Here is a 12,241-nt window from a genome sequence, read left to right on the forward strand (position 1 = left end):
TTGACTCTGACCTTGTTTTGCTGAAAAAAAAACTTTTATAAGAAGATGCTGACCAAAAGATTTCTTCACTTGATTACTAAAAATAAATCTACTGCAGAAGCCATGGAGTCACAGCACAGAAACAGACCCTTTGGTCCAACCAGTCCATGCAGACCATAATCCCAAAGTAAACTAGTCCCACCTGACTGTACCTGTCCCCTATCCCTCCAAACATTTCTTATTCGCATGCTTATCTAAATGTCTTTTCAATGTGCAAACATCTGATTTCCTGACAATTCACCTTTAACATGATAGCAAATGCCTGGTTTTCCCGAGATAGCTTAGCTCCGCAGGAAAATAAGAGCATGACAATTGTGTTAATAAGTTTGAACTATGGAATTATTCCTGCCAGCCAGCATGTAACCTTGAAAGCAAAAGGTATACGTTGCAACTAGAAATATTCTAAATACTTTGTTTTGGTCACTGCTTTTTATCAGTTACAGATGTTAATACATTTCTAAAAGTATCTAACTGGAAAGTACTCGTGTGTTGTGAAGACATAATCTGGCTCAAGTGAAGTGAATATTGATATCTCAAGTCTACTATACTGGTGATTCTCTACCTTGAAAAATGTCTACTTGAGCAAGATACAAGATGAAAATACCACAAGTGCCAGTAACTTAACCAGTTTATAATACTGTTACATCTCACTGGAATAATGTGCTGGAAATCAAGCTCCACTATTCCCAAAGTCATCACAAAAATTAAAGAATTTAAGAAGTGTGCAGAATTCTCCAATTTACTGGTCTTCTCAACCCAGGTTGACAGAAAACACAACCTTTTCCATTATACTTAGCAATTTATGTTACAAATAAATTGATTCTAGGTGCAGGTAAACAATTATGAACCATGAGCATATAGTCTTACTAGTTAGAACTCTAACCTGCTCATAACTTTCCAAAACACTTGACAAAAAAAAGCCAAGGGCAGAGGAAAAGACTGGGGAGGAATTCAGTGGTCCTTGTGCTCAGGGTTTAGCTGAGACACTCCTTTAGCTGATCAGAACACTGCTTCTTGATCTATCTTCTCCAGATGCTTTTAATTGTTTATAGGAGACACAAGAAGGCAGGTTTACATTTATAAAAGGTCTCTGGCATGCTAATTAAAATTCACAGCTTACAACAAGAGATGAGAAGAAACAAACTGGCAATCTTTTGACTCAAGATGGTTTTAATGGAAAATAAACAGGTCCTTCCCTCCCAGATGTCTAATGGCTTCTGACTTGAACACTCCCCAACTTGAGCTATCTGGGAGCCAACCACATAGCTGTCAGGAGGCAGGAGCCCTTTGTCACAAACAAGTCACTGTTTCCTAGACCGATCAGATACTTGCTGCCAGCCAAAACTCTAATCATACATCCTCCCTGCACCATGCACATATGCTCCAGTTCATCTATAACAGGACGTTCCCCATAGCTTGTACCCAAGGCTTTGTAAAAAGCACTGACGATGAGTATCAGGTAGCTTGCTTTTTTAAAAAACAATAATCCAACAACTATCCTTGACTTATAAAGCAGTCTATAAACAATCATACAGAAAAATACAAAGATTCATCTTACTATACCTAGGCACAATATTGGACTCTGGGCAAAACACATCACAACACAAACCATACCACCATAAAAATTAAGTAATATAATTCATTCTTCCATTATCTACGAAATTAAGTCATGGTTCATAGATTGTACAGCACAGAAGCAGACACTTTGGCCCATGCCGACTCAACCATGCCGACAAGATATCTTAAAATTCATCTCGTCCTATTTACCAGTACTTGGCCCATATCCCTCAAAACCTTTCCTATTTATATACCCATCCAGATGCCTTTTAAACTGCTGCCTCATAGCGCCAGGGACCTGGGTTCGACCTCCTGCCTCAGGCAACTTGTGTGTGGAGCTTGCACGTCCTCCCCGTGTCTGCGTGGGTTCCCTCCGGGTGCTCCGGTTTCCTCCCACAGTCCAAAGATGTGCAGGTTTGGTGAATTAGCCATGCTAAATTGCCCACAGTGTAAGGTGCATTAGTCAGGAGTAAATATAGGGTAAGGGAATGGGTCTGGGTGGGTTACTCTTCAGTGGGTCGGTGCGGACTTCTTGGGCGAAATGGCCTTTTCCAAAATGTAGGAAATCTAATCTAAATGTTGTCATTGTACCAGCCTCCACCATTTCATCTGGCAGCTCATTCTGTACATACACCATCCTCTGAGAAAAAATTGCCCCTTAGGTCCCTTTTAAATCTTTCCCTTCTCACCCTACAGCCATGCCCACTAGCTCACAATTGATCTAAATTAAAGCAATTGTAAAAAAAATCCAGAAAGTAGAGACTAAATTTAAAGAATAATGCAGTCCCAGTTGTAAGTTTTTAAAGCATAAAAACATCAGTGACTGATCTAACATATGCTCAATATACCTGCAGCACATGATGAGTTTAACATTAAATACCAGCTTTTCCAAGCTATTTACAGTTCTGATGAAGTGTCATTGAGCTTGAAGCATTAATGCTGCTCTCTTCTTACAGATGCTGTGCGAGCTACTGAGCTTCTCCAGTAATTTTTATTTCCAATCTCCAGCACCTGCAACTCTTTGCTTTCAGTTCCATCGGATATACTTGAATTCACCATCAAGAAGGCATTCCAATTGCTTGACACCCCACTCATTGCATCAGATATCACTCCTTTATCACCAGCACAAACTGCCTGTCGTATATACTAATTACCAGGTGCATCTCAACACCATCTGTCTTCTTTCACAGCACCTCCTGAAATCTACAACCTCTACTGACTATAAAACGAGGGCAGAAGCTGTTAGCGAACATTCCTGTTGCCATTTCCCATCCAGTTGCACACATTCTGACTGAGAAAAAGACACTCTAGACGGGTCAAAAATTTTGGAACTTCCTCCCTTAAAAACAACATGGATTTGACCGCTGTGCATGACTACAGTGGTTTAAAGGTGACAGTCCTCCACCTCCTTCTCACAAGGTAATTAGGAAAGAGCAGTAAAGTGATGCCCACATCCCACAAACAAAGTAATATACAAATATAGAAAACAACTGAGCAGAGTTGCAAGTCAATGCAAGAGTTTAGGGAGCAGAATTAGACTGAATTGGAAAATAACAGTTATTTTTACTCACTGTGATAAACTCAAGTTTTCCTTTCCATCATAATATGGCACAAATGTCAGTGACAAGGGGCCAAATCTGACTTTTGGGATTTCAGTAAATTAATGTCTGAGAGAATTTAACACAAAACATTCTCCAAGGATTGACTGAAAAAGCTAAACATTCCTGCTTTGTAACAACAAGGTGCATGCTGTATATACAACACTTGCATCTTACTTCAGAATTAATTCACCTCAAGTACATATCTCCGACTCCAACTTTATAAAATTCAGCACGAGTTCATTCTTTGCTGTACTCCACAGTCAGCTCAAATGCTTTTAGCACTCAGGCCAGGCTTTTTGGAGTTGAAATTTTATAGAATTAACCAAACAAAATCCCCAGTGTAAAGGAATAACAAGTTTACATGGATGATCTGAAAGATACAGTTTCAGTTGAAGGAGAGTGAGCAACACAAGAGAACACATCCTCCAAGCAAATGTAATTTAGCTTTGTGCTTAATTTTTAAAAAACTAACATAGTTAATGCTGCTAAATGGAAGGGAAAAAAAAGTTTTTTTTTTAATTATTACAACAAGATATTTAAAATACAACTTCCCCAATATAGCAATTCAAAACTGTTCCTGGATGCAACGCAAAGAAATTCATTTTTGGGAAAGTTTTGAAAATAAGTGCCAATACAACTGCATTCCTATTCTCAATAACGTACAGCCAGAAAATGGAAAAGCTGCATGTCTGAAGTCTTTTTAATGCATTTATCTACAATTTAGAGATCATGTCAGATGGCACTCAAGTCATTGCTGATTCCTGAACAACATGGTTGCACTACACTTCTGTACACCAACTTAAAGGTTCTTTGCTTCACACATTTTTACAGTGAAGGAAAGCCAACCAAAAAAACTAAATAAGTTAGGAAAGAAACCTAATGGATTTAATGATTTATAAGTTGCAATGGAGAAAATACTGGGGTTTAATTTTGAACAAAGGTAAAGAAATTTAAGACAGTTATTCATAAACTTACAAGCTCTCTAGATTCAGGAATGCACCAACTGATCGGAAAATTGTGAATTTGGGAAAATCAAACAAAGTGACTCTAAGAATATCAGCTGATCAAATCAGCACAGATCTGTAAAAGGAAGGTCATACCTGACTAATTTCTAGTTGATTGTTTTTGAAGGCATAGGCACAGTAGATATGGAAATATCTACAAGACCTTGAACTAATTAAGAAGGACTTTAATGTTAACTATTACCTTATTTCTTTATTTTCTACTTTCTGTATGATGGTCTGTAAATTTTAAAATTTTGTTTCTCTCTTCTACTACTTTGCACCCCTAAGACGGTGTCATGTGTGGCAACATTGCACACTTTGCACTGCACTCCTGTACTTGAGTACAGATGATAATAAAGTCTAAATCTAAAATATTGTTAAACATTAAAAGCGCATTTGGAAATAATCTTGGTTTTCAGGTCAGAGAGAGACATTATAAATAGAGGTAGAGGTAAATCAGTTGACCTTCCCAACCCGCTCGCAATTGAGATCCTTAAAATGATGAAGGAGCACAAATGGCATCACCATACCACAGCTGGGGCAGATAAGGCCTGCCACTATTCTGCCATCTTGTCAGCTCTGGGAAGGTATGCTGAAGGAAGGAGGGAGACAGTACAGGAAGGCTCCCTCAATAAAAGGTACTTGATACCCAATTTATGGACAGGATGTTGGGAAGGACTATGGGCTTGCTGAGAATCCTCCACTCCACAAACCCAAAAATAATTCAGCAGTGCCACAGGTGCTTCCCCAGTCCTAAGATTGCAACAGCAGCTTTACTCCCGCTGTGATGCTGCTGTGTAAGAGTGTTGTCAGGTAGCCAATCAGGAGAGACTGCAGCCCCTCATGCGACTGCATGCCTCACTGGCTTGTGGTTTGACCAGGCTTCCTGAAAGAGGGGCAGCTCAGGTCTCTGAGAGCACCCCCCTCCGCCCCTCCCATGCCTCAATGAGATTCTACCCAACATTTTTGCATTTTCTGTTGTTTTTTACTTTAGACATAGGAGGGATGTTAAGCTGGAGAGGGTTTAGAAGAGATTTACTAGATATTGCCAGATATGGAAGGGCAGGGTTATAAAGAAAGGCTGGGACATTTTTCAATGGAACGTAGGAGATTGAGAAACAACCTTAAGAGAAGTTTATAAAATAATGAGGGGCATAGACAAGGTTAATGAAACTTGTAGGAGACAGTGAAAGTTATCTTTTCCATAGGATGGGGAATTTCAAGACAAGGGGATGCATTTATAGAGTGAGGAGAGAAAGACAGAGGGTGGTTCATGTGTGGAATGAACTTCCTAAGGAAGTGGTGGATGTGGGTACAACTACAGCCTTTAAACAATATTTGGATAAGTCCATGAATAGAAAAGGTTTGAAGGGATATGGGCCAGCATCACAGGTGGGATTAGTTTAGTTTGGAATTAAGTTTGGCACGGGCTAGGGGAACCGAAGGGCCTGTTTCTGTACTGTATGACTATTAACATTCAGATTTTAATCAAGGATCCAACCTTGAGAAGTACTTTCTTTTATTAAACAGGAAAGGAAACATTGAGGTATACAATATTCAAAGGTTATAACATCGTCAAGGAACACTGCACTTTATAAGAATTATTTTCAGATACCATGTGCCTCCTCCTCCACTGTATCAGAACAGAGAATTAAGACAGCGAATAATATGTGGCAAATATTTTACATTGAATAGACTCTCCACCAAGCTTTAAACGTGTAAATTTTAGCATTCTTTGTTTCAAGCTATTTGCTACTGCCACGTTGCCTCCTTCAGTTACTAACTGAAATTACTGGAGTTCAGGTTTCTCAATATTAATCAATTTCAATCTGGTCAGCTGATTTAAAGTATTTTGCAGCGAGGAGTGTCTTCTCCCCCCATTAAAAAAAATCACTTAGCTACTTTTCACTAACTGACTAATCAGAAGCACGAGGTGCTCCTTCAATAGTCATTACGCCAATTGAGACTGCTAACTTTCTGGTTCCAAATTAAAACATCACCACCATCAGAATAATCAAAGTGCAACATGAAAATGGGTATTCAGAGTTAGAACTAAAATCAACAGTTACAAGACCACAAAGCGTTCAATAAATTTGGATTACACCAGGATATTGATGCCATTTTAACAATGGATTAAGCCATACTACAGCATTCAAACATGCGCCAGGGATAAAGCTCCAACTCAACTTAGAAACTGAAGACAAATGTTAACTCCAAGCATTGTAAAATGGCAACAACATTTTGATAGTTGACTACTGACTATTTTGAAGTCAATGAAACTCCATTTTAATTGAAAACTGCTTATTTCAGGAACAGTGGAGAGTTGATTAGAATTAGAGTGCAAGAGCTTGGAAACTTTTCCTTAGTTATTATCACCTGCCACCTATAGGACTCTGGCCCCTCCACCCTACCTTACCCAATCCCACAACAGTAAAACTGCTCTTTGGTTTGCCATGTTAATCTGCTGACTCAAGTGATGCAAGGTGCATCAGGAATAAAAATATGGCCTTGTCGTCTTAAGTCATCACACTGAAACAGTTTCATTCATTGAAACTATTAAAAGATGTATTTTATATACTATATTAAAATAATTTCCTTCAATTACAATTGGCCAAGGAAGAAGCTGGTGAAGGCAAGTTATAGGTGTCATACATCATGCTAGTATGGCACATTTCTGCACAAAGGAAATGGCAGTACCAAATCAGTCCAAGTTCAATTCAGTATACAATTGGACATTTAGCTGCAGAATTGATGGAACACCATTCAAAAGAATAAAACATGCATTTCCAGAGTATAAAGTTGACCTTCACTAGATTAGTCATCATTATAATAGTACTGAAGGGGCCAAATTCCACTCCATATTTTGCAGATTGTCGTACTAATAGACAACCAAGAAACAGTTACATTGTTTGATATTCTACCAAATTGTTATTTTAATGTCACAATGATGATGCTTTTATGGGGGTTGGAAGCACAGTGGCTGTTACATGGCTAGTAATCTAAATGTCTGCATTAATGATCTGTAAACTAACTCCAATCCTACCAGTGTAATTGTGGGAAAGCTGGAAAATAATTTGCTGAGCATATCTACTCTTCTTTTAATAAATACTGGATTTGAGCGGTCATCAACTCCTGTAGTGTCATTTTCACAGATGGGAATTCAAAGCCTATAGATTCAAAACTCCATGATGTTCAGACCTGATCTCTTATCCTTTAACCTATGCATCCACGTAGAGCAGGCTGCCCAGTAAGCACAATATTAAATGTAAAATGAATTTATTACTACTTGAAGCTAAAAAGCGTCTCAGTTACAGAAATTCAACAATTATTTGGCTCCCAGATTGTTGTAATTGCCAGGTGGTTGACTAATACACTTTGGAAAAGGAAATTTGTCATTTTTCTTCCTTCTGAGCCTCAGCAATGTGGATTGCCTCATACCTGCTCTCTGAAATGACCCAAGCCACTCAAATTAACTGATAGATATCAGTAGTGCACAATAAACTCTGGCCTCACCAGTGACACAAAAACCTGATTAAAAAATTTCTATAAAATCCATATATTTTTATATATTGCCACAACCAGTGGTCACAATATGGGAAACAGACAGTTTACTTCGCCTCACTGAAATCCATGAAAGATTAGGACAGGCCTCTGATTCACTGTTATCAGTACATTATTACTTTAGGATATTCAAATAAGACTTAAAGCTACTCCTTTTGTAGCAGTTTTATTTCATTTTCCATAAGTCAGAAACCCAGTTGCTCATTGCAACGAACTTCTGTCCAAGAAACTTCATGCTTATTATTAGTACATCATACATGTGCAGAGTTATTTCTGGATTAGCCAAATTTAAAAAATTAAACTATAGGTAGACAACAATAAAAGCACGATCCTTAATGCTTCTAAAAGCATAAATCATCTTACCGATAATATGCAATGGATTTCAACAAGACCACAAACATGATTAAGTCTTAACTTTCTGTTTCTCTGGAGTATCAATTCGGTCTCCCACCCACACACAGTGAGTGTGAAACACCTCACTGAACTACCATGCAGTGTTAGAAACTCAGCTAATTTTGAATTAACAATCCATAGACTGAACTAAAAGCATTTCTCAAAATTGACTTTTCATCTTAACATATTTATCATAACTACTACAGAAACTAGGAGCTTCAAGAAAGAAGTTCTTGATCATTTTAGACATAAGATTTCTATTCAAACCTGCAATAAATCTATACATACAAGTCAACATTTGATGAAAATCCAAATAAAACTGTCCATAAAAAGCAGCAATACATACTAAATGCGTAAAGTTTTTAATAGAACTTTCACTGTAGTTAAGGACATTGTTTAAACACTTAGATTACTGCTTTGTAATTCCAATGAACATTTTCATTTAACAATATATCCACATTCCGAATTACATTTTTCATAAGAATTAATTGAAAATGAAAAATATGCCAACTTTGTGGTTGATTGATAAAAAGTTATGTTTAAGTGTTAACACCAAAGCTAAAATTGATTTTAAAAAACAAATAAAGATGACTTGGTCCAAAGGAAATTTTGGATCTATGATCAAATAAAAAAAGCAGTGGAAGGGGTGCCCAAAACCACAGACTAAAACAGATATTGCTGAAAAAGCTCAGTAGGTCTGGCAGCATCTGTGGAGAGAACTCAGTTCTCAGTGAGGGTCACCCGAACAGAAACATTAATTCTGCTTTCTCTCCACAGATGCTGCCAGAACGGCTCAGCTTCTCTAACAATTACACGGTTTTTGTCTCTGGTCTATAGCATTCGCAGTTTTTTCAGTTTTCATTTAGTATTGCCCAATATCAGACTTTGCTTCTCGGCTAATGTTTTACTAATTCTCAAGGAGAAAGTGAGGTCTGCAGATGCTGGAGATCAAAGTTGAAACTTTATTGCTGGAACAGCACAGCAGGTCAGGCAGCATCCAGGGAACAGGAGAAGGGCCTGTGCCCGAAACGTCGAATCTCCTGTTCCCTGGATGCTGCCTGACCTGCTGTGCTGTTCCAGCAATAAAGTTTCAACTTTACTAATTCTCAGCCTAACGAAAATGGATCAAATGACAAACATCAGCAGGGTTTTCTACCACAGTGGAAAAGCTAAAACTAATGATAGCCACACAAGTTCATAATCAGAACTGGTAACAGTGGACACTGGCCAGTATGGAAAGAATTTCTATTGCATATTTCAATTCCATCTACTTTTCTTGTCGATGTATAATTTATTTTGCAAACATTTTATACTCTATATTTGCAGTCACATCTCATTTACCCAAGACAGCAAACTGACAGGATTCCATTTACCTGTATATCTGTGTCCTTCACTGGTTCAAGAGGCTCAAATGTTGTAGCTGCACTGAGACTTTCCAAGCGTTGAGAAATGTGAGAGATGTCTAATCCTTTAGAACTTAGCAGAATGGACCTGTTTAAAGAAAAAGAGGGGAGGGAAAAAACTCAGCATTTGCAAAGTTTACTTATCGACAATTATTGCAACTTTACATGGGCTGGTTTTAGGCATTGACAATTATGTTGCAATCAACCTTATGTTCTGTAAATCTTTTCCAATTCAACAAACTATCAAAAGAATATTACATGCTGTTAAAATAGAGTAAAAAGAAAAACACGATTGCACTGCTTTGACACAACATGGAGAATATTAGCATGTGGCCACATTTTCCCAATTTCAGCCACAGCCGCAGAAGCAGCTAACTCTCATTTGCTAATTGAGAATGGATTATGGAGCAGCACTAAAAGAAACCAAGGTATAGAACTGCTTGTCTGCTATCACAGCATTAGATTGTTACTCGCGACAGGTGACACAGAAGTGAAAAAACAGGTTATTTTAAAAATTCAGGTAACATTCAAGATAAAACAACAAACCTTCATTAAAAACTGAAATTTAGCATCTAAATATTTCTTTCATGTGGTTTGGTACTTTCAGTAAAAGGAATCCAATGAATCTCACAAGAACCTATTAACTAATGAAGTGAGGACTTTCTTCCAGTTTAGTTACGCGTGGTTTTCTCACATCCATTACACAATTAAAGGCACACTTTGCGAAAAACAAATCAATTAGAAAGAGAAAAAGGTCTATCGTTCCTGACAAATAACAGGGACTTTCCCATCTCCAATTTTCCCTCACCAAACAAATTAAACTACGATCAAACAAGGAATTTACTTGACTTTGTAGCAGTGGTGGGGAAAGCCATTTAGCTCAGTTAGCTATCCAGCTAGATGATCGAATTAGTGCCTCCAGTCTGTTTGATCTGCTGTGACTGAAGTAGATTTTGTAGATCACCCTACAGTTTAAAAAAAAAATGGTGCTGTACTGAGGATTGGTGAATAATCATCAAGGTCTTGCCTTTAGGCAGAGAGCTCAGAAGAAACCTTAAAAGCTCATGTTTCCATCTTAACAGCAAAAATCAATCAAAACATGCCATCACTGCACAATCAAAATGTGTCATCAAAAACAACAGATTGCCTGACTTAACATAAGCATCACAGGAGAACTGGTCAAATTTTATACAAATTGATTCACTGGTAAAGTAATTAGTGCGCTGCTTCAGTTCATGTTAAGTAATCCTACAATAAAGTGATGAAACATCAGTGATAAAGTAAAATCATTCTCATAAGGTATCTACGGTAAGAATTCAATATATTCCGCATGGAAGTCAGCACTTCTACTCACGCTTTGACATCTGCTGTCTCCTGTGATGTGCGTGTCAGGGTCCTTGAGCGCAAGACCTCTCCAGCCTGCTGAATCTCCTGTAGGTTTCTTTCTACATGGGGAAGCTCAGACACACCTTCAGTTTCTGCTGCAAGCTGCTCAGCTTGCTGTAACAGCTCGCCGAAACCTTCCATATCCATAATAAACACTGAACAGATTCTGCAGAAAGGAAACAAAAGGAGAGGCATACTGGGAGACAGCTTACACATAAAATCTTTCACTTACATGGTGCTTTTTATATGGAAAGACCACTGTAGATGCTTCAGACACAATGCAAAAATAGGTAACAAGCTCAAAACTTTTCAGAGAGACGGGCTTCAAGAAGGAAACGCTACACCTTAGATTAATGAAAGTCTGGAGGACACAGACACCTGAGAGAGGAGAGATGGTTTAGAGGAGTGGTGAGGCTGAAGATGGGGAGACACACGATAAAATAACTGAGCATGAAAATAAGAATTTTAAATTGATGGGAGTTGGATCAGGAATATGATGGATGAGTGGAATGTTGTATTGGTTACCACATGAGCCACTGAGCCTCCAACGATCTGAAACAGCCTTGACGAAAGTCTAGAAAGGCCAGACTATTTGTTCTGGAGTTTAGAAGAGTCAGAGGTGACTATATTGAAACATAGAAGATGATGGTTTCTCTAATGGGGTGATCTAGAACTAGGAGCTGTAGTTTAAATGTAAGGCGACATCCTTTCAAAACAGAAATGAGTGAACATTTTCTCTCTCAGGATTGAGTGTCTTTGGAATTCTCTTCAGCAAAATACAGTATCTTTAATTATTTTAAGGCAGAGGTAGATTGACTCAATTACCAAGGGAATGAGAGATTATTGGGGATAAGCAAGAATGTAGAGTGGAGGTTAAAATCAGATCAGCCATGAACTTATCAAATACAGTGGAGTCTGAAAGGGCCAAGAGACCTGCTGCTTTGTTCGTACGTTGGCAATTTACACAGGGTGGAGAATGAGGCGTTAGCCTGGTGACCATTGGAATAGTCTAGTTTGGGAGTACCAATTCCAATGGATTTGTTCTGGCAATCAATAGAGAGGGAGGTAATAGTGGAGGCAGGTTAGAAGCAGGCAATCTTTGTGGCAGCTATAGAAGTCATTGTTTAGCTCAGGATCAAATAGGATCCCAACATCTTAAACAACTCATTTTAGCCCAGTAAGTGGCTAGGGAGCTATCTGGAATCAGTGGCATGAGTCAGGACTTTCAGGCAATGGCCTGAATGACCAGTGTTTTCTCCGTTTAACTATAGCTCATCCAACACCAGGTATTGGACAA

General features: G+C 38.3%; 1 protein-coding gene across 1 annotated transcript in view; it reads right to left on the reverse strand.

Moving 5' to 3' along the window:
• Positions 1 to 12,241, reverse strand: part of nup93 (nucleoporin 93) — a 120,627-nt gene that overhangs the window by 85,488 nt on the left and 22,898 nt on the right. Inside the window, exons 2-3 of the mRNA XM_043707163.1 lie at positions 10,913 to 11,110; positions 9,529 to 9,646 (exon numbers count right to left, since the gene is read on the reverse strand). Coding sequence (XP_043563098.1) covers positions 9,529 to 9,646; positions 10,913 to 11,091 — 297 coding nt within the window. The 5' untranslated portion in view covers positions 11,092 to 11,110. The remainder of the gene's footprint in view (positions 1 to 9,528; positions 9,647 to 10,912; positions 11,111 to 12,241) is intronic.

This window comes from Chiloscyllium plagiosum, chromosome 17 (genome assembly GCF_004010195.1).
Source record: "Chiloscyllium plagiosum isolate BGI_BamShark_2017 chromosome 17, ASM401019v2, whole genome shotgun sequence".
Taxonomy (NCBI): domain Eukaryota; kingdom Metazoa; phylum Chordata; class Chondrichthyes; order Orectolobiformes; family Hemiscylliidae; genus Chiloscyllium; species Chiloscyllium plagiosum.